This window comes from Petaurus breviceps, unplaced genomic scaffold, assembly GCF_028583685.1.
Source record: "Petaurus breviceps papuanus isolate PSGF00001 unplaced genomic scaffold, PetGlider_PUasm1.0 103, whole genome shotgun sequence".
Classification (NCBI taxonomy): domain Eukaryota; kingdom Metazoa; phylum Chordata; class Mammalia; order Diprotodontia; family Petauridae; genus Petaurus; species Petaurus breviceps.
In genome coordinates, this window is record NW_027185588.1 from 89601 (window position 1) to 110653 (window position 21053).

The 21053-nt window shown below is 38.6% G+C and overlaps 1 protein-coding gene across 1 annotated transcript in view; it reads left to right on the forward strand.

Moving 5' to 3' along the window:
* The window catches only part of EP400 (E1A binding protein p400), a 192368-nt gene that overhangs the window by 84843 nt on the left and 86472 nt on the right, over positions 1 to 21053 (forward strand). The window contains exons 40-42 of the mRNA XM_069088665.1: positions 2875 to 2918; positions 4961 to 6299; positions 20353 to 20460. Of these exons, the coding sequence (XP_068944766.1) occupies positions 2875 to 2918; positions 4961 to 6299; positions 20353 to 20460 (1491 nt within the window). The remainder of the gene's footprint in view (positions 1 to 2874; positions 2919 to 4960; positions 6300 to 20352; positions 20461 to 21053) is intronic.

A 21053-nucleotide genomic window follows, 5' to 3' on the forward strand; every position in this document is an offset into this window, starting at 1 on the left:
CAGCTAAGAAATAGGTATGCTTTTCTGTAACCCAACTGTGTGTGTATATTTAGTTTTCCCTCTTGGAACCAGTTCAGAGGAGAGTAAGGCAAGTATTGCTTGCTCACCACCACACCCCATTCTCCTTCCCATTGCATATATTCTTCCCTGCATATCCCATTTATGTGAAATAATTTTCTCTATTCTTCCTTTCTATTTCCCCTTCTCCCAGTGCATCCTTTTCTTACCCATCTGTTCTTCTTTTGGATTCATCCCAACATCATAGACTCACACCTGCACCATCTGTCTAAGTAGACTAATAGCTCTAGTGATGATAAAGTTCTGAGGGGTTATGCATATCATCTTCCTATATTGGAATTTAAACAGTTTAATCTTGTTTGGTCCTTATAATTTCTTATTCATGTTTCATTTTTTTGTACTTCTCTTGAGTCTTGTGTTTGAATTTAAAATGTGTTATTCAGCTCTGTTCTTTTCATTAGGAATCCTTGAAAATCCTCCATTTCATTAAATATCCATTTCCCCTCTGTAGGATTATATTCACCTTTGCTAAGTAGGTTATTCTTGGTTGTAATCCTAGCTCCTTTGCCATCTGTAATATCATATTCTATGTCCTCTATTCCTTTATCATGGTAGCTGCTAAATCTTGTGTGATCCTTGTATGACTCCATGATATTTGAATTATTTTTTTCTGACTACTTGAAATACTTTCTCCTTGACACGGAAATTCTGGATTTTGACTCATATAGTCCTAGGAGTTTTCATTTGGACTTTCTTTCAGGAGGTGACTAATAGATTATTTCAATTTCTGCCTTGCTTTCTGGTTCTAAGATATCTGTACAGTTTTCCTTTACAATATCTTAAAATATGGTGTCTTGACTCTTTTCTTGTTGATGGCTTTCAGGTAGTCCAGTGATTCTTTTCCTTTTTTTTAGAGGCAGTCAGGGTTAAGTGGCTTGCCCAGGGTCACACAGCTAATAAATGTCTGAGGCTGGAATTGAACTTTTGTTCTCCTGACTTCAGGGACAGTGCTCTATCCACTGTGTTATTTATCTGTCCCTTAGTCTAGTAATTCTTGAATTATCCCTCCTTGATCTATTTTCCTGGACAATTATTTTTCCTATGAGGTATTTCACATTTTCTTCTACTTTTTTAGTCTTTTGACTTTGTTTTATTGTTTCTTGATGTCTCTTATAGTCATTAGCTTCCATTTGGTTAATTCTGATTTTCAAGGAGTTATTCTCATTAGTATTTTTTGTGTTTCTTTTATCAAGCTGTTAATTTTGTTTTCATAATTTTCTTGCATTATTCTCATTTCTTTTCCCAATTTATCCACTACCACTCTTATTTTATTTTTAAGATTTTTTGCCCTTTTACAAATTTTTTCTTTAACTCTTTTAGAAATTCTTGTTGGGCTTATATTTAATTTGCATTTTTCTTTGAGGCTTTGCCTTTAGAGGTTTCCAAGTCATTGTATTCTTCTGTGTTTATGTCTTGAGCTTCTCTGTCACCACAGTAGCTTTTTATGGACAGGTTCTTTTGTTGTTGTTGTTTGCTCATTTTTCCAGCCTCCTTTGTGCCTTTGGATTTTATGTTAGCGTTGGACTCTACTTACTTCTGGTGGTGGGGGTGAGGGGTGGGGGTGGGGTGTTTCTGGTCTGAACTTCTGTCTTTTATGGCCTTCTACTATTTTCACAATTCAGACTGGGGGCCTTCTAAGTTTTTGGTGCTTCCAAAGTGCTGTGATCTGAGGAGAGGTATGTTTACTGCCCTCTTAGTCTGATCTCTGCACATTTCTGATCCGGGTTTGGGTCTGTTGACTTGTGTGTAGTTGAGTTTCCATAGACTGTTGCTAGACTCAGTCATTGTTAGCTCACTGGAAAGTTCTGCAGATTCAGAGTCACTGAACTGCTGGTTCCCCCTTTTGGGGAAACCAGTCAGTTTTTGTCTCCTGCTCTATTTTATTCTATTTCAGGTGTATGTGCAGATCTAAAGATTTAGAACTGGGGCCTCATTCTGTTCTTGGGCTTAGAGCTAGGGCTCTGATTCCTTGTGACCTTTCAGCTCCTGCATTTGGAACCCAGCACTAGGTAATGAGTAATAGAGCTGTCTCATGGCTCCAGTTCCTGCTCCAGGAGTCTAGTACAGGGGTCCCCTGGGATGTCCTTCATCCCTGGTATTCATGCCCTTGCTATCCCTGGGTGCTGGGGCTTCTCCCCGCTGGTATTACCACTGCCACAGCCCTGTGCTGCTTTCCTGCTGTCACACTACTGCTGCTGTGTTGTGCTGTGCTCCTGGCCAGCCCCCACCCCAGTGTCCGCAGACTTGTTCTATCTTTCTAAACTATTTGGGGTTGGAAAAATGACTCTCTGTGACTTTTTCTTGGCTTCCCAATCAGAATTCACTTTGGTGTGCTTTCTAGGTCATTGTGGAGGAGGTTGTAGAGGAGCTAAGGCAAACATGCTACCTCTCCTTTCACCATCTTGACTCTTCCCCTTCCCTGTGTTCCTTTTTCTTTCCCTCTCTCTACCTCTCATCCCTCCCTTTTCCCTTTTCTCTCTCCTTTTCCCTTCCCCTTGTTCTCTCTTTCCCTCTCTCCTCTCTGTCTCTCTGTCTCTCCCTCCTTTCCCCTTCTTCCCTCCCTGCTTTCCACTCTCTCCCTTCTTTCCTCCCCCTTTTTCTCTCTCTTTGCTCCCTTCCTCCTCCCTCCCACTCCTTTCTTTTCCCTTCTTTCTCTCTCCTTCCTTCTTCCTTTTCCCTTCTCCCCTTCATTTTGTATCCCTGGCCACTGTCACAACTGGCTATTTAATATGTTTGTTGATTGCTTAATTGATTACAAAAATTTGAATTTTGAATATTTTCATTTTTCTTTTCCAGGTATTGGAGGAAGGAGGGAAGCAAAACACAGGGCTAAATATCAGGTAATGCTGTTTTAAAGTTATATTTGTAACACAATTTGATATGCACAATAGCGTTTCAATATATCTGGCAGGATAAGAGAACTCATCACCTGCCTTTGTTCATAATAATATAATATCAAACTTTGGCTTTCATATTTAAATTTTATGATGTTCTTACTCTCTTATAAGTAATTAGAATGCTATCTATATCACCAGCTGAAAAAAATTGTGTCAAAACTGCTTGCAAATGTGTTACTTTATCTGACGTAGTTTGCTTGATATGGAAAGATATATTTTGAAAGCTGTTAAAAATAAGGTGAATTATGAACCATATTTTTGGTGACCTTCTGGGCTCTAGAAGTCAGCTCCAAATTATGGATTTCTTTAAGAATTCAGTGAGGGGAATTTAGTTTCCTTTGACTGCCAGCTCCTTAGGCTTTACTATAGGCTGCTTCCCTCATAGAGCTTGGACTGAATGCACCAGTTGACTTTATAATGTATTGCATTGAGAACTGCTTTAATTCATACCAGTTATTCCAAACACTATCTGTCTGTCTGTCTATCTGTCTGTATGTCTATTGCTATTCGTTTGCTTAGTCTAAGCCTATTTTATAAAATTTTCCAAGATTTTAAATAGTCATGCAGATAACAAGCATTTATTAAGTGCCTATTATGTAACAGACACTGTGCTACATGCTGGGGGTACAAAGAAAGTCAAAAGACAGTCCCTGCCTTCAAGAGAGTTTACAGTCTAATGGAAGCAACACCATGGAAGCAGTTATATGCATATAATACATGGAGAGGAGCAAATAAAGATAATTAGTGGAGGGAACATCAGGAGAGAGCTGAATCTGATCATGGCGTGTCCTGGGTAATCACAGGATCACACATTCTGAGCTAGAAAGGATCTCCTCTTACAGATAAGGAATCCCCTGGAGGTTAAGAGATTTTCTGAAGATCCCACAGCTGAGCAGATTGCAGTCAGGGTTTGGATCCAGGTCTTCTGATGCCAAATCTAGCATTCTTCCCAGCACACCATGTTGCCTCTCATAGTGCAGTGTTTGAATCTTCAGTTCTGGTGAAGCCAAAATATACTCTGAGCACATTCATCCTGATCTGAGGCTCAGCACAATAATGGCAGCATAGAGACAGCCTGGTGGAGTGGATAAAAGCTGGCAATCTTTTAACCTCTCCACACTCTAAGCTGCTATTTGATCCTGTCAGTAACTAAGCATTTATTAAATGCCTGCTGTGTGCCAGTCACTGTGCTAAGAACTGGGGATACAAAAAAAGAGGCAAAAGACAGTCTCTGCCCTCAAGGAGCTCACATTCTAATGAGGGAGATGGCATGTAAGCCAATATATACAGGTGGGCTATAGACCATATAAATAGGCAAGACTTAAGAGAGAGATGGTGCTGGAATGATTGGGAAAGATTTCTTATAGAAGATGGGATTTAGTTGGAACTTGATTATAAATTACAGATGCATGATCAGTGGAGGGAGTTTTCTTTAAGGAGACTAACTAGAGAGTTCTTTATACCAATAAAAACTCAGCATTGTCTCCTCCTAAAACAAGCAAACCTACAACTTGCTAGCCAACTGGAAAGGACTAAAGCAATCCGTTGGCAGTCATAAATAAGATGCCAGAAAGCTTCTCTACACTTCTTCTAATGAACATTTGACATATGAAATGAGACACAATTATCCATAAAAATTTACACAAGATGGTTTTATTGCCAAGTGTTGTTTACTATTGAGGCTGGTTTAGTTGATGTAAAATCAGGAAAATAAATCTATTTGTTTTACATTTTGAATCTCAAGGTAAGCTTTTGAAATTCTCTAAGATATCTGGTATAGAGGATTAGAAACCATTTTTTCTCTTGCTGAATTTTATTACCATTATAGTTGGCTTACCTGATATAAAATCAGGGAAATGTATCTATGCTTGTTTTATATTATAAGTTATAAGGTAAACTTTTAGAGTTCTGCAAGATTTCTGATATAGATGGTTAGAAGTCATATTTTCTTTTGCTGAATTTTATTTTTCTATGGATTTGTTTAGAATTTATTTTAAAGAAGAGGTGATAATGCACCATGGCAGCGGTCCTCAGAATGTCCAGCTCCAGAGGTCCAGGTCCTTCACAGGCAGTGAAGGGGAAGACCAACAGTCACATTCAAATCTACCCCAGTCCCCTGCAGCCCCATTTGCTCCTTCAGCAAGCCCGTCTGCACCACAGTCACCCAGTTACCAAATACAGCAGCTTATGAGTAGAAGTCCAGTAGCTGGTCAGAATGTAAACATTACACTTCAGAATGTTGGACCAGTAGTTGGAGGAAACCAGCAGATCACCCTGACCCCTTTGCCAATCCCCAATCCCACTTCCCCAGGTTTTCAGTTTAATTCTCAGCAAAGGAGGTTTGAGCATGGCTCCCCATCCTACATTCAAGTCACCTCCCCATTGCCCCAACAAGTCCAGTCTCAGAGCCCAACCCAGCCTACCCCTGGGCCAGTGCAGGCCTTACAGAGTGTGCGGGCAGGCACTCCTGGCCCGGGACTGGGTATTTGCAGCTCCAGCCCCACTGGAGGCTTTGTGGATGCTAGTGTCCTTGTGAGACAGATCAGTTTGAGCCCTTCAAATGGCGGACACTTTGTGTATCAGGAGGGCTCAGGCATTGCCCAGATTGCTCAGGGAGGACAGGTTCAACTCCAGCATGCGGGGGCCCCTATTACTGTTCGAGAACGCAGACTTTCACAACCTCATACCCAGACAGGCGGCACCATTCATCATCTTGGACCCCAGAGTCCAGTTGCTGGTGGTGCCAGCATGCAGCCTTTGACTAGCCCCAGTCATATTGCAACAACCAGCTTGCCACCCCAGATCAGTAGTATTATTCAAGGACAGTTGATTCAACAGCAGCAAGTACTTCAAGGACAGCAGCTGAATAGACCTATGGGATTTGAGAGGCCTTTGGGTGTCTTGATATCTGGAGTTGGAGGCTCTTCAGCCTTTGGGATGACTTCACCACCCCCTGGACCCACCAGCCCTTCTAGAGCTGCTGTGCTACAGGGTCTTTCCAACCTTCCTCTTGCTCCTGCAGGAAGTATGGGAGTGAAAAAAGTACCTAAAAAATTGGAGGAAATTCCACCAGCGTCTCAAGAAACAGCTCAAATGAGAAAGCAATGCCTGGATCATCATTACAGAGAGATGGAGGCTTTGAAAGAAAATTTTAAGGAATATTTGATTGAATTATTTTTCTTGCAACATCTTCAAGGGAATATGATGGATTTCTTAGCTTTTAAGAAAAAACTGTATGGACCCTTACACACCTATCTTAAACAGAATGATTTGGATTTTGAAGAAGAGGAGGAAGAGGAACAATCTGAAGTCATTAATGATGAGGTAAGAAGTCTAATACTTAATGACATGTACATTATTAGATGTACAATGGGTATACTATGTGTGGCATAAATTAATCAGTGAAATTTATGAAAATTTTGCTTTTAAAATATAATTTTGAAATACTGCTATATACATGGGATATCAGTAATTTTCTTTTGAATGAAATTGCTATCGAGGATAATGCTAGTCTTTAGATATTTAAGTGAAAAAAAGGTTCTTGAACTAGAAAATACCAAGTATGTAACTAGTGTTCTTCCCATTTTCAAGGTGTAAGCTTTAGATGTGCTTTTGTGTAGGAAAATCTACTAGTATTTGTTCTTGATGCCGGATGCTTTGTGTGTCTTGCTTTCTTTCCAAACCTCTCCTATTTCTAGTATTCCTTCAGTTTTTTTTCTGATTATATTAGAATGAAAACCTCAATTTTGATGTCATTGATCTCATTTAACACCTACTACTTTCCCTTGTAGTAAGGAAGATGTGTCCTGGGTTTAAGGATGGTTATAGATAATAGCAACAACCTATGGGAGAAGCTTTGATAGCACTGGGGACTTTGGTAGCAGCAGGAAGAAACAAGTGTTCAAAACTGAGGATTCTAAATCTGTGATGAATAAGGAGGGTGTCCTTTTAGATCTGTCCATGGAAAATGTTAAGTCTTAAAAGCTGCAACAGGCTAGATCCTAATATTTAAGCTAATTTTTCTATAAATTCCTAGGGTTTTAAATTTAGAAGCAGTCATATAGAATCTAAGCTAGAATCTTGAAGGGATAACATAGTAATTTTTTGTGGTGAGGAAGGGGAGGCAATCGAGGTTAAGTGATTTGTCCATGGTCACCCAGCTAGTAAGTGTCTGAGGTCAAATTTGAACTCAGGATCTCTTGACTTCAGGGCCAGTGCTCTATCCAGTGTACCACCTAGCTACCTGAAAATGTGGTAGATTTAAAACTTTAACTATTTTCTCTTCTTGTGTATTTGAAGAGTGAATCCTTCATGTTAAATTCTGTTGGAAATATTGAAAGAATGTTTATATGAGGGATTGATGTCAGAAAATAAATCACTATACAGGTCTAATCTTGAGAATACAATATCTCATCAATTTTTAAGAAAAAAAGTTTTATTTAAAAAATGCTTTAATTCGGTGTTTCATAAATATAGCAGGCCTTTGCTTGGTATATGCTACAGATATAAGGAAAGATAGGATTTTAGAGTTGAAAGAGACCTTAGAGGTGACTTCTTCTGACTCCTCAATTTGCAGTTAAGGAAACTGCCAGAAAATCCCAGAGAAATTAGGTAATTTACCCAAGATGATTATGATTATGAGACTTTCTCATCACTGTAGCCAGATCAGAGAGTTTGCCAGGGTGCTGAGAAATTACATGGTTTATCAGGGTCCCCCAGGCTAGCAGAGGTGACACTTGAAGCCAGGCCTCCCAGATACCAGATATTCTCCTCCAACCCAAGGTCATAGAGCTAGTAAATTGCAGAGCTGGGAATCTGAATTCAGGTCCTCTGTCTCCATATCCAAAGCTTGTCCTGCTATATATATCAGTTGCCTTTTCACTTTTCTGTAATACTTTCAGGTTGATAAAGCACTTTTCTTATGCCCCTGTACAACAGGTTGTAGCTTAAGTGTTGTTATCACAATTTTATAGATGGGGAAACAGACTCCGAGAAGTGATTTTTTTTAACAACCGTCAGAACAGGGATTTGAACTGAGTTCTCCTGATTCCAAGTCCATTGCTCTTTCCGCCACCAACCAGCAGTTTGAAAACTTTGTGATCTCAGGACCTTTTATACTCTTAAAAGTATCGAGGATGCAAAGAGCTTTTGTTTATGTGGGTTATGGCCATTGATATTTACCATGTTATCAATTAGAACTAATGACATCTTAAAATATTTATTAACTCGTTTAAATTAACCATAATAAACCAATTACATGTTAACATAACATATTTGAATGGAAAGTAACTAAAACAAAAGTAAGAAAATAATAAAAATAACAAAACAATTTAGTGCAATGAGTGTAATTGTTTTACATATTTTTCGTAAATCTTTTTAAATGTCTGAATTAGTAGAAGACAGTTGGAATTTCATATTACATCTTCATTCAGTCTGTTGCAATATGTTGTTATGGTTGAAGTATATGATGAATATCAGTCCTCATATAGATGTGCAATTGGAAAAACAAGGAGCATTTTAATAGGCTAACAACATCTTAATATTATTAGGTGTAAGAAACAAGTACCCTACCAAGAATTCCACATTTAGTGAATTCGGGAAGAACAACTTTTATTTAACATTCTTGGGAATGGATAACCTGGCAGACACACTTGTCGTGCAAAAAACCACAATCTTTTATCTTTCTGTCCTGAACGCAAATCCCTCCTCTGGTTCTCCATTGACTGGGTATTGCAGAGTTTACAACCTGTCTGAGATGCCTAAATTATCCCACCCCCAAACCCCTGTGTGGGTCTCCGCCCCATTCACATTTCCCATTTCCCGCTTTTATGCACCCCCCCATCCTAATTTTCTTTATACTTTATTTGGTAAAAGAATGACATGCCATAAATACTTTAAATCCCAACTCAGGTTGTCTTTATCACTCAGAGTTTCCCTTACATTAACATGAGGAAAGTCCCATTATTCAAGACAGTGTCTTGAGTTAATGGGCCTCATCCTTAATGGAGCTTCACCTGGCCTAGTAGGAAAAAGGCTTTCTCAAAGAACAAAGAAGGGAATGTCTGCTCTCAACCTCTCCAACTTCTCTCTCTACAATAGTTTACTTCTTGCATTAGCTGTCTTAGATTTCACAAGTCATGTATCACATGATTTCTATGGAAACAAAAGTTCAATCATCCCTTGCAATCTCTCCTCTTTTTGTATCCAAAGTTTTGTTTCCCCATCTTTCTCAAATCTAGTTAATGCTTCCTCACTCTCATATGAATTCTTCTCCTCACACATCTCCCCTTTAAGGAAGTATAGATCATTCTGAGCAAATATGGCAAAAGGGGGAAAGAGGAGAAGTTGATCAACACATTGACAAATCAAAGGGAACAGTCCCTTTAGTAAGTACAGATACAGAGACCCAAAAGAAAAACAATAAATTGTCCTTTTAAGACTCAGAAGTCTCATCTCATACAGCTGTGGGGGTGGGGTGGAGCCACGGGAGACAGACATCATCTGAGGAAGTTTTCTGGTCTGAATGCTGTTGGGGCAGTCTCCAGTAAAGTATCTTCTTGTAGAGGTCCTCTTGACGTACAAATTAATCTTGACCTAATTTTAAATTACCATTCAACCCTCATGTCTCTATTCTTATGAAATCAAAACTGGAACGTTGGCCAATTGTCATGTTTAAGAATCTCACGTGAGAAAGAAAAACTAACAGAAAAATGACAACCCGGTTTTTATACTTTGCATTGCTTCCAGTTTTTACATTTTACATTAATCCATTATTCAGTCCCCCATCAAGAGGATGAGATTCCACCAAGGAATTAATAACAGCTTTTAAGGCATTTACAAGATAGACCACAAGTCATTCTTCTTTTAACAAGATTGAGCAGAATAATATCCTGGTTTCACAAGCCCTTGACCTAAATATCTCCACACCATTAGGAGGAATTAAAGGACCCTAACTTATACAGGAATATATATATATATATATAAAGATATTTACATATATAATATATATATTAATAACAGATATCAAAGCTGAATAGTTAGTTGTTGTTTGGGCTAAAATTCTAAGTCAAATAACTCAGTCTTACACTTATATCTTACTATAGTAACTTCAGATGTTCCAGAAACCAATCTACTATTTAATAGATTTGTTGTGTTCATAAAACTTTTGATTATAGAAATTTGCTATAAAAGAGTAGGGACATAATTAAAATAAGGTAACAATATTTCCCTAACTTCATGTCAATTCCAGGCAGAAGTTATGTAGGCTCCAGCTGTATTGAGCCAGGCTTAAAGTCTGCCAGGTGTCATAGTGGGGATATTGAATCTGGGGAATTCTACCTCAGCTCATGTGGAATAGTTCTCCCAACCTTCCCAGGAGATCACTCTCTGCAGTTCAGAGAGGCAATTTATTGACCCCACAAGGTTGCTGTCATCATGGATCAATGGCTCAATAACATTTCTTGATAACTATACCTGGGGTCAGACTCAGGATAAAAGTCAGTTAATAGTTCCATAAAGTCTTGAATAGCAAGTTCCAAAAATCAGTTTCAGAAGTGACTGTAATCTCACATTGGTTAGGGAACTTCTTTAAAGTGAGTCTTAGGTAGTTTGCTTGCATTTCTATAATGTTCTAGTTCCTGATTAAATAATAACATAAAATCAAATTTCCCATTAAGATCATAAATTACTACTCTAATAGATTTGCATCTGTTTCTTGAGCTTGTTTATTCTTCCCTACTCAATCTGGAAGAATAAGATACTTCAGGAATTAAATCTTATACATATAGGTTCAACACTAACTTTCACTTACATTTATGATCCATTACACAGCTCAGACTCACATCACAAGCCATGAACTTTCTCTTCCTGACAATCAGGCTATATACATAGACTGTGTCTACTGCTCCATAATCTACCAGTTCAGTGTTTTCTCTAACACCTAAAATGTTCTTTTCTTCTATCTCTTAGAACTAACCTTCTTGGAATACTTATCTTATTTACTCATTGAAACTTAGACCCTCACTCTAACTTTTCTTACGGCTTTGCTCCAATATTTTCAGGGACTACTTTTCCTCTTACTGTTCAACTCTACTCCTCCCAAACACCTTTCATGGACCAAATCCTGTATTTCTTCCAAATACCACTTATCTCTGGTTTCCTCTCCATAACACCTCATGCTGCATCTGAATCCTGTCCCCAAACCTCTCATCTCTCCCCATAAAAACCCTCTAGGTCTTTGGGAACCACAGAACACACTGTATAAACATATTCTTTGCACACTAATAACAAACTTTGAACGAAGTTAACTTTTCCATTAATGCAAAACTATTCCATAAGTTACCTCCCTCTAAGAAAATTGTACTAAAATTCTTTTCCCCAAACTGTAGATGTTTCTGATTTAGTTTTAATAAGTAATAGAATAACAGTTAGGTCCCTCAGTCAGTTGTACCGATACCCAATTATTCTTATGTAATTTTGAAATATATAAGGACCTTATTCCATATAGAAATTTATCTCTTAAATACACACTTTATTACAGTAGCTCAAATGTATTTGAACCTATAGCCTTAGTCTATAGCATAATGATTCAACATTGTGTTTGTACCTTTGTTTCACAAACTTGTTTTCCCTTTACCTCATTATTCCCTTATCATTTAGAAAGAATGTTCTATTCCAGGGATTTACTCTTTCATAACTATGCAAGAGTAATAATTTACCCAACTGTTTGGGATATAGTATGACTACCCATTTGGATTAAAAACAGCAAGATTTCACATACTTGCATTGTGCTCACATCTTTCATGGACCACTTGCATACCACATTCTGATTACAGAAATTTGCCATAAAAAAGGAACATCAAGGCCAGAACTAGATAGAGCATCACAGTTTTCCAAACATGTAGTATCTTGTCCACCTCATAGCCAGACTCAGGAATAGTCAGGTGAAAAACATTCCTTTTCAAAGGAACACAATAGAGAAACTGAGCCAGGAGGATCCCATCCTAGGCTGAGGCTAGGATTGTCTTCTTTTCCAGATTCAGATCTCCACCTGTAACAGTCACATTCTCTCTGAGTAGCTTGTGACATTTCTCTCAGATGGTGGATTATTGACTATTGATTATCGATGGATTCTGATGATCTATTAGACAACTCGAAACACAATTCATTATGGTCCCATGAGCTTTTACCTCAGATGGCAAGTTTTTCATTAATCAAAAATTTACCAGGACTCATATTTTAAAATTTAAATTTGTCCTTGTGTGAAAGTCAATTACTAGAGATCATTTCCATATACTTGAAAGTTCTCAACGAGCCTCCTTGTTTAGAAACTCCGTTAACTCAAACAGTCTCCTTAGAGCTGCTGGGTGCTGTACTTTCAACTAGCACTGAGGGCTGCTCTGAATGGGCAGAATCCTCCTTTCCACACACACACCAAGTAATCAATGATTAGCTTTATGGTTTAGCGTTAAAGCAATAACCAACAATATAACCAAATTGTTCTAGCTGTAACTTAAGCAATAAACTTCAGGCAGCATCAAATGTTTTTCCAGATCATATGAAAATTATACTGGCAGACTTCTTTATCTTGACCCATCCCCCTTCATCCTTTCCCCAGGGCTGTTACTGTGTGCTGAGCCCCGATACTTCCAGGATGTAGCAGCTGCCCCTCCCCCTTCTTCCTTTTGCCTGGTGGGGGAAGGTGAAACTCTCTTTTCCTAATCTGATCTGGGATGAGGTTAAGAGCAAAATTCAGGGCTGTTTGCAATCCTTCGAGATACCCAGGGGGAAGGGAAGGAGGTTGTTTCACAATTCCTTAATGATCAATTCCAAAACTTCCAGAAAATGCTAAGAAGCCTTTAGCTTGTCTCAACTTTTTCACTTCTATGTCCACCCCTCAAAAACTTAGAGTGGGGCATTGAACCTTTCAGACTGACATTCATGAGACTAGTGCCATATATATTATGTAATATGCTATATATGTGTGTGTATATGTATATATACACACACATATGTATATATAGTATACTAGTATATATACTCTCTATACACATACATACATAAATAAATACATCCACACACATATATGTTTATATATATATAAATACACACACATATGTCTGATACTCTTGGCCCTTTAAAAGGAAATATCCACAAATTCATATATTCCCTTAAAAAGACATGTGGCTGTATATTCCCAGCTCAGAATAAACTTTTCCTCTACTTCCTTAAAAAAAAAAAGCTGAAGAGGGTGGCTAGGTGGCACAGTGAATAGAGTGCCAGCCCTGGAGTCAGGAGACCTGAGTTCAAATCCGGCCTCAGATACTTGACACACTTACTAACAGTGTGACCTTGGGCAAGTCACTTAACCCCAATTACCCTCCAAAAAAAAAAAGCTGAAGTCCTGTCTCCTTTGAGACACCAGATAGAAAAGCTGCCCTAAGCATTTCAGCTCCCTATACACATTCTCCTGGGAAAGTTTTTTTTTTAATTTTTCAAATGCTTTATTAACTTCTGATTTACATCATTCATTTCCACCAGATTTTGAGTTACAAATTTTCTCCCCATTTTCCCCCTACCTACCACCCCAAAATAGTATTCCCACAGGATATACCCTCCTCCAATCTGCTCTCTCCCATATCCTCTCGCATACCCCCTTCGACCTTTCCAGTAGGGCATGGTGGATCTCTATGCTCCTGGGAAAGTTTTAAAAACAGTTTGAAATCACCTGTTCTCATCATATTAGCTCAAAATATGCAGGGCCAATATTCTATTTTCTGCTTTTGGCCCAGGCAAAAAGGAATTTGAATCAAGCTGACAGGGTATGGTCACCTTCCCCTCCAGGCAGATACCCCTGGAGCTTAATAATTAATTGAACAGTACAAGGAAACATCACCAGATTTTATGTAATAATCTTTCTACTTAGAGCAAAATCAAACTTCTTCATACCCTCTTAACATGCTCAAACCATCTGAAGCTGGCACAAAGGCACCCATGTTTGGGATGAAAATCCTCATCCAAAATTTAATCAAGAACATGGAGAACTCTTAGGTACGAACAGGAATTTATTCTCTTCCCTCCAGAGAAGAGGGTTGTCTTCCCCATGACGGATCATGAGGAAGAGGCAAGGCAGTGAGGGGTGAACAGGATTTTAAACCCAAATGCAGTCAAGCCCCCTTCCCTGACTGTCCCTTTTCCCATTGGCTGAGAGGTAGATTCAAGTCTTAAATAATTATATATATATATATATATATATATATATATATATATATATTTTAAACATTTTATTTTAAATCTTTGAATTCCAGATTCTTTCCCTTCCTCCCTTGTCACCCACCCTTACTGGGAAGATAATCAATTCGGTATAGGTTGTACATGTGTAGCTATGCAAAACATTTTCATAGTGGATATATTGTGAAAGACTGACTATATTTCCCTCCATCTTATCCCACCCCCCATTAGTTCTATTCTCTACTTCAATCCTGTCCCTTTTCAAAAATGGGTGCCTCCAACTTCCCTCCCCCCAGCCTGCCCTCCCTTCCATCATCCCCCCTCTCATCCCCTTCCCCCCTACTCTCCTGTAGGGTCAGATACCCTATTTAGTGTGTATGTCATTCCCTCCCTAATCCATGAGAAAAATGTTGACTCATTCTCTTTTACCTTCCTGTTCTTCCCCTCCGTTGTAACAGTTTTCCCTTACCTCTTCTATATGAGATAATTTACCCCATTCTATCTCTCCCCATCTCCTCTCATTATATTCCTCTCTCATCTTTTAATTTCACTTTTTTAGTGTTATCACTTCCTATTAAATTGACCCTGTGCCCTCTATCTGTGTATACTTGTACACTTATATACACACAGTCACATATGCATTCATATGCTCATATATCCTCCTATATAGACATATATATGTATATATACACACACACTGTGGCAGCAAGTACCCCAAGCGTCCTCAGGGTCGCTGCCAACACAGGTTCTTAGATCTGCTTTGTTAAAGGAAAGCAACTCAAAATGGGTTAACAAGCTTACTTTAATCAGTCAAACATATATCGTTTCCTAGTTCAGGGGAAAAAGGTCAGCACCCCGAACTTCAGAATATACAGACAGAATTATCAAGACAGAAAAACAGATCAAGTAGACAGTTTTCCAAACTGTGCAACCATTACATCCATACCAAACAACATCTGGGTTTCAACATCTGGGTTTTTCAAAGCCAGGAGGCTCTGGACAACGGCTTCCCAGAATCCAGATCAAATCACAGAACACTTCTCAAAGTGAGCCCCAAAACAAAGCTACACATCAGGGCTTATATAGCCTTCTCCTGGCTCAGAGAATGTAACAACCTTATTGACTCACTGGCCAATCAAGAAGTATCTACTGAAAAACAAGCCTCCCACCCTAGGCTCTAGGTGTACTTTAGCCTAGGGGCAGGGAAGATCTTAAAAATTTACATTCCCATTACACACACACACACATTTCTATTCCCTTCAACTATTCTCATACTAAGAAAAGTTTCATAAGTTATCATTTTTCCATGTAGGAATGTAAGTAGTTCAACTTTGGTAAGTTCCTTATGACTTCTTTTTCTGTTTACCTTTTCATGCTTCTCTTGCTTCTTGTATTTGAATGTCAAATTTTCTATTCAACTCTGTTTTTTTCATCATGAATGCTTGAAAGTCCTTTATTCCATTGAATGACCATATTTCCTCCTGAAACATGATACTCAGTTTTGCTGGGTAGGTGATTCTTGGTTTTAATCCCAGCTTCTTTGGCCTCCGGAATATCATATTCCAAGCCCTTCGATCCCTCAGTGTAGAAGCTGCTAGATGCTGTGTTATCCTGATGGTGTTTCCACAGCATTCAAATTGTTTCTTCCTGGCTGCTTTTAATATTTTCTCCTTGATCTGGGATCTCTGGAACCTGGCTATATTATTCCTAGGAGTTTTCTTTTTGGGATCTTTTCCAGGAGGTGATGGGTGGATTCTTTCAACCTCTTTTGCCCTGTGGTTCTAAAACACCAGGGCAATTTTCCTTGAGAATTTCTTGAAGCATGATTTCTAGGTTCTTTTCTTGATCATGGCTTCCAATAATTTTTAAATTATCTCTCCTGGATCTATTTTCCAGGTCAGTGGTTTTTCCAATGAGATATTTCACATTGCCTTCTATTTTTTCATTTGTTTGGATCTGTTTAATAATATCTTGATTTCTCATAAAGTCACTAGCTTCCATTTGCTCTAATCTAATTCTGAAGGAATGATTCTCTCCAGTGAGGTTTTGAGATTCTTTTTCCATCTGGCAAATTTGGCTTTTTAAGGCATTCTTCTCCTCATTGCCTTTTTGAGCCTCTTTTGCCATTTTAGTTAGTCTATTTTTTAAGGTATTATTTTCTTCAGTCAGGTTGTTGACTCTCATTTCATAATTTTCTTGCATCATTCTTATTTCCCTTCCCAAATTTTCCTCCACTTCTCTTGTTTGGTTTTCAAAATCCTTCTTAAGCTCCTCTATGGCCTGTAAGCAGCTTATTCTTTCTTTAAATTTTTTTTTTTTAGTGAGGAATTTCTTTATTAATTTGTTTGTTTATTTTTAGTTTACAAGATTCAATTCCAGAGTTCCTTTAGTTTCACATTTTGTCCCCTTCCCTTCCCCCCCCCCCCATGGCAACATACAGTCAGCTATAGGATCTGTAAATACTTTCACATTATACATTAGTCAGGTTATAAAGATGGATTGTATCAGATGGAATGAAAAATGGTAAAGAGGACATAAAACCAAACAAGAAAAGGAGAAAGATCAGGTAATTTGCTTCCATCTGGATGTAAACTCAGTTCTTTCTAGTTCTTTCTCTGGATGTACACATTTCTCTCCATCATGAGTCTTTTGGGATTGACTTATATCACTGCATTGCTGAGAAGAGTCCATTCTATCAAAGTTGGTCATCACACATACATGTTGTGTCTGTAATTCTGTACAAATTTCTCCTGGTTCTACTCTTCTCACTCAGCATCAGTTCTTATAAGCCTCTCCAGGTAAATATGAAGTCCATCTGCTCCTTCTTTCTTATAGCACAATAGTATTTCATAACATGCATATACCACAACTTGTTCAGCCATTCCCCAGTTGATGGGCACCCCCTTAATTTCCAATTCTTTGCCACCACAAAAAGAGCTGCTATAAATATTTTTTGTGTATATGGGTCTTCCTCCCAATTCTATGATCTCTTTAGGATGTAACCCTAGGAGTGGTATTGCTGGATCAAAGGGTATGAAATTATTTATAGCCCTTTGGGCATAATTCCAGATTGCTCTCCAGAAAGGTTGGATCAGTTTACAACTCCACTAGCAATGCATTACTGTTCCAATTTGCCCACATCCTCTCCAGCATTTGTCATTTTCCTGTTTTGTCATCAGCTTATTCTTTTGATGGAAGCTTTTGGTTCAGGAGTTCTGACTTCACTGTTTTCCTGCCGTTCCATGCTTTGATCCATTTTGTCTCCCAAAAAGGAATCCAAAGTCAGACCACTGTGCTTGCTTTGCTTCCTTTGCTTGCTCATGTTGCCACTCAATAACTTGACTTTTGAGCTTTTTGCCACAGTAGAATTCTGCTACGAAAGGGGGGAGCTTTGTCCCAATTACTGGGGTTTTGTCAGCTGCTGGAGCTATTAGTTGGCTGACCTCTCTGAAGCCTCCACACACTCCGGCACACTGGTCATGCACCCCAGAACCTCCACCCCAGACAGTGATACAGATCCAAGCAGGTTAAAGCAAGAGTGATTACCCCTCAGACTGGATGCTTGGTCCCCCTACAATTTGCAGATCCAGAGCTCTTAAGCAGCCATGTGTCAATGGCTGGTTGGTTGCAGAGCCTCAGCTGCTTCTAGCCCTGGGGGCAAAGGCCAGACCTCACTCCCAAACTCACAGGTCCCAAAGTCCACACTGCACTGACCTCTCACTTTGTCCTTAGCATCTGTGGGTTGACAATTCTGGAAACCGCTGAAGCTGCTGGTGATCTGACGTCCCTCCAGCTTGTTGTGGCCACCCTGAAGCTAAAACCTTAGGCTTGGGTGGGGCTTGGCTTGGCTCCCAGGGCGCTGTGCTGGTCCCTTCCTGCTGGCCTGCCAGACTGTCTTTAGCGGGAGTTTAGCTTCTCTGTGTCATTTTGTGGGTTCTGTAGCTCCAAAGTTTGTTTAGAGTCATTTTTTACACGAATTGGAGGAGTTGGGAGGGGAGCCATGTGGAAGTCCTGTTTCTACTCTGCCATCTTGACTCTGCCCTTCTAGGTTGATATTTCAAAATTTAAAACACATTGCAAATTGTTGAGCTATCTGGATAGTGCTATATCTTTTGCAATCTCCATCCTTTTCTTTTTATTGTCAGATGAATTAGGTGTCACAACTAATTGGTTTTGAATTCCCTAAATTTACATTTTAAAGGTGACAAGTTTGAAAGACCTTAGATTTGTGGGGGAGGCCTTTAAGATCATTTAGTCCAACTCTTTCCCAACCCAACCTCTTCCTCCATTTACAGGTGGGGAAACTGAGAGAAGAAAGGATTTAAGATCATAGGATAATCCTATTGGAAGGGACCTTAAGGGCCATCTTAATTACAACCCCCTCAGTTCTTAGATGAGGAAACTGGCATAAGTGAACCTCACCCCAGGTATTCTGACTCCAGGTCTACAAGCTCTTCCCTTTGTCTTTGGTGTCCCTCCCCCAAGACATTGTACCACTTCCTCCCATTTCTATCCCCTACCCTTATGCCCCTCCCATTGCTCTCATTTCCCCCCAAAGCTTTCCCATCCTTCTTTCCTACGGATCTTCTGGTCTGGATGAGACCCTCCCCTCAGGGTACCATCATCCTCTACTTATTCAGATCTCTATCATACAAAGCTTTTATAAAGCTTTATTTATCCATGAGCAAAGATGTCCTATTAACATTGTTACTGAAACTTTAGATGACAGGGTCCTGACTGGAAATGTCAAGCAGGGCAGGGCTAGCCTTTTGGTTGATAGGGTAGGAGGTTGAATGTATGGTGAGATTTGAAAGGCACTGTCCAAAGACCTTCTTGCCCCTAAATTGTCTCCCCCATTAACTTTCATACAGTGGTGAGAATTCCTCTCACTGGAAATTTATTCCTTTGGGGAAGAACTCTCCTGAAATCCCTTTTGAAATATAAAGACTGAAAGGCTTGGTGGCTATAAGTCGGGCAGACCTGGGTTCAAGTCTTAACCAATACCAAACATAAGCTTTTTGAGCCTGGGCAAATCACCTAAACTTTCAGTTTCACAGGCAGCCCACTACATTTTTCAGAACAGTTGCTAATCTACATTGGTTTATATATTCTTTCTTCATTCTCTTATACCAGTGAAAACATAGGTTCACTTCTCCTGGCATTATGAAACTATTCCTGGGAATGGTAGTTATTAGCAACCATTAATGTCTTAGATGAATTAACAGCTAGTATGTCAGAGAATGAGAATGAGTGGACATTTTAAAATTCATAAGTTGATTTTTAAAAAAGGACTCCAGGTCCTTATTATTTTCTTTGAGTATTATTTTCTACTAGGATAATGTTACATTTATAGTTGTGTTCTGTATTAATCACATTGATTTGGGGGAGTTATTTGCTGAATCAATCTGATTTTCTTTCTGGTTCATTTCAGCCATGTTCAGTTTTTTCTCTGACTCCCAAGTTGTATTTGGACCCTTGATGTAAAGTACTATTTGATTTTAGAGCAGTTCAATATAATTTAATTGAGTACTAGATTTAAATAGGCTCACTCAGGGAAGTAGTTTGTCCTAAAAAATTTTTCATTAGCTTAACTGTTGAAAGTTTTTTTAAAAAGTACTTTGCAAACCTGAAAATAATATGTAAATGTTAGTAATTATTATGACTGATTTTATCCTGTGATAAAATGAAATCATAATATGTCGCTGTTACCTTCTTTGTTTGTCCTCTGTATAGTTTTTGTCTTTTTATCTTTTTCCTATTTTAAGCACTTGCAAACCCCGAAGACCTCGTTCCCTATGGGGAAAGTCTATTGCTTTAAGATCCAACTTTAGGATCCAGGGTAGTCATATGCTGGGTTTGTCTCTTGTAAATGTTCAGTCTCTTCTTGGTAAAAACCATCCTGAGAAACTGTTGTCTTCTAGGTGAGGATGAAATGTTACCAGCCTGAACTGAACTTCAGATCTACATTATCAGTGACTGGCTTTTGAAGCAAATTCTGTTGGAATAAGAGTATCCTCTGTTGAAAATTGAATTATGTCCCCTCTTCACTGAGGTTCCACCAGTTTAGTGGGCAGTGGTTGTGTAGTATTGATCAATTTAAAAATTGTTTTCCCTTTTCCCCCTTTCCCCTCCAAATATCTCCTCTCAGGTAAAGGTTGTGACAGGAAAGGATGGGCAGACTGGGACTCCTGTTGCTATTGCAACCCAGCTTCCTCCAAATGTTTCTGCTGCTTTTTCATCCCAGCAGCCATTTCAGGTACTTTTCGATGGTTCTAAAAATGTAGTCTCATCCCGGATTTTAGATTCATCTAGATTTGGTATTTCCTAGAATTCAGTGGTTTTCTAAGAACCTATACCTTGTTATTAACCAAGTACATATGTTTGAAAGTTTTTTAAAACTTTAGAATTTTAATGCATTATTATTTTTTCTTTCCTCTGAAAAGTGAGGAAATTACGTGATCCTATTTTTGGATTTGGGGCTTGCTTTCATTAAATTTCACCTTGAGTGTTTTTTGTTGTTGTTGTTTGGTGCCTTTGATGCCTTTGGTTCTTTTATGCTTTTTTGTGCACTTGTAGTTTGTCTTGAATGTAAGTGTATATTTTGTTTGCTCTGGGAAACATCCTTTTCTTTTTTACACAGAAATACTTATAAATTCTCTTCTTCCCAGGAACAAGTTCTTTTAATAGTTGTGTTTATAAATAGTTAAAGTTTTTATTCCAGGAACAGAAAATGAAGTGTTAGAAACAAAGCAAATTCAGTAATTATTTTCCTATATATTTTTCTTAGTGTTTCATAAAAGAAGAGTATTATGTTCTTACTGATTTCTCAGGGAACAATTTCAAAGTTTT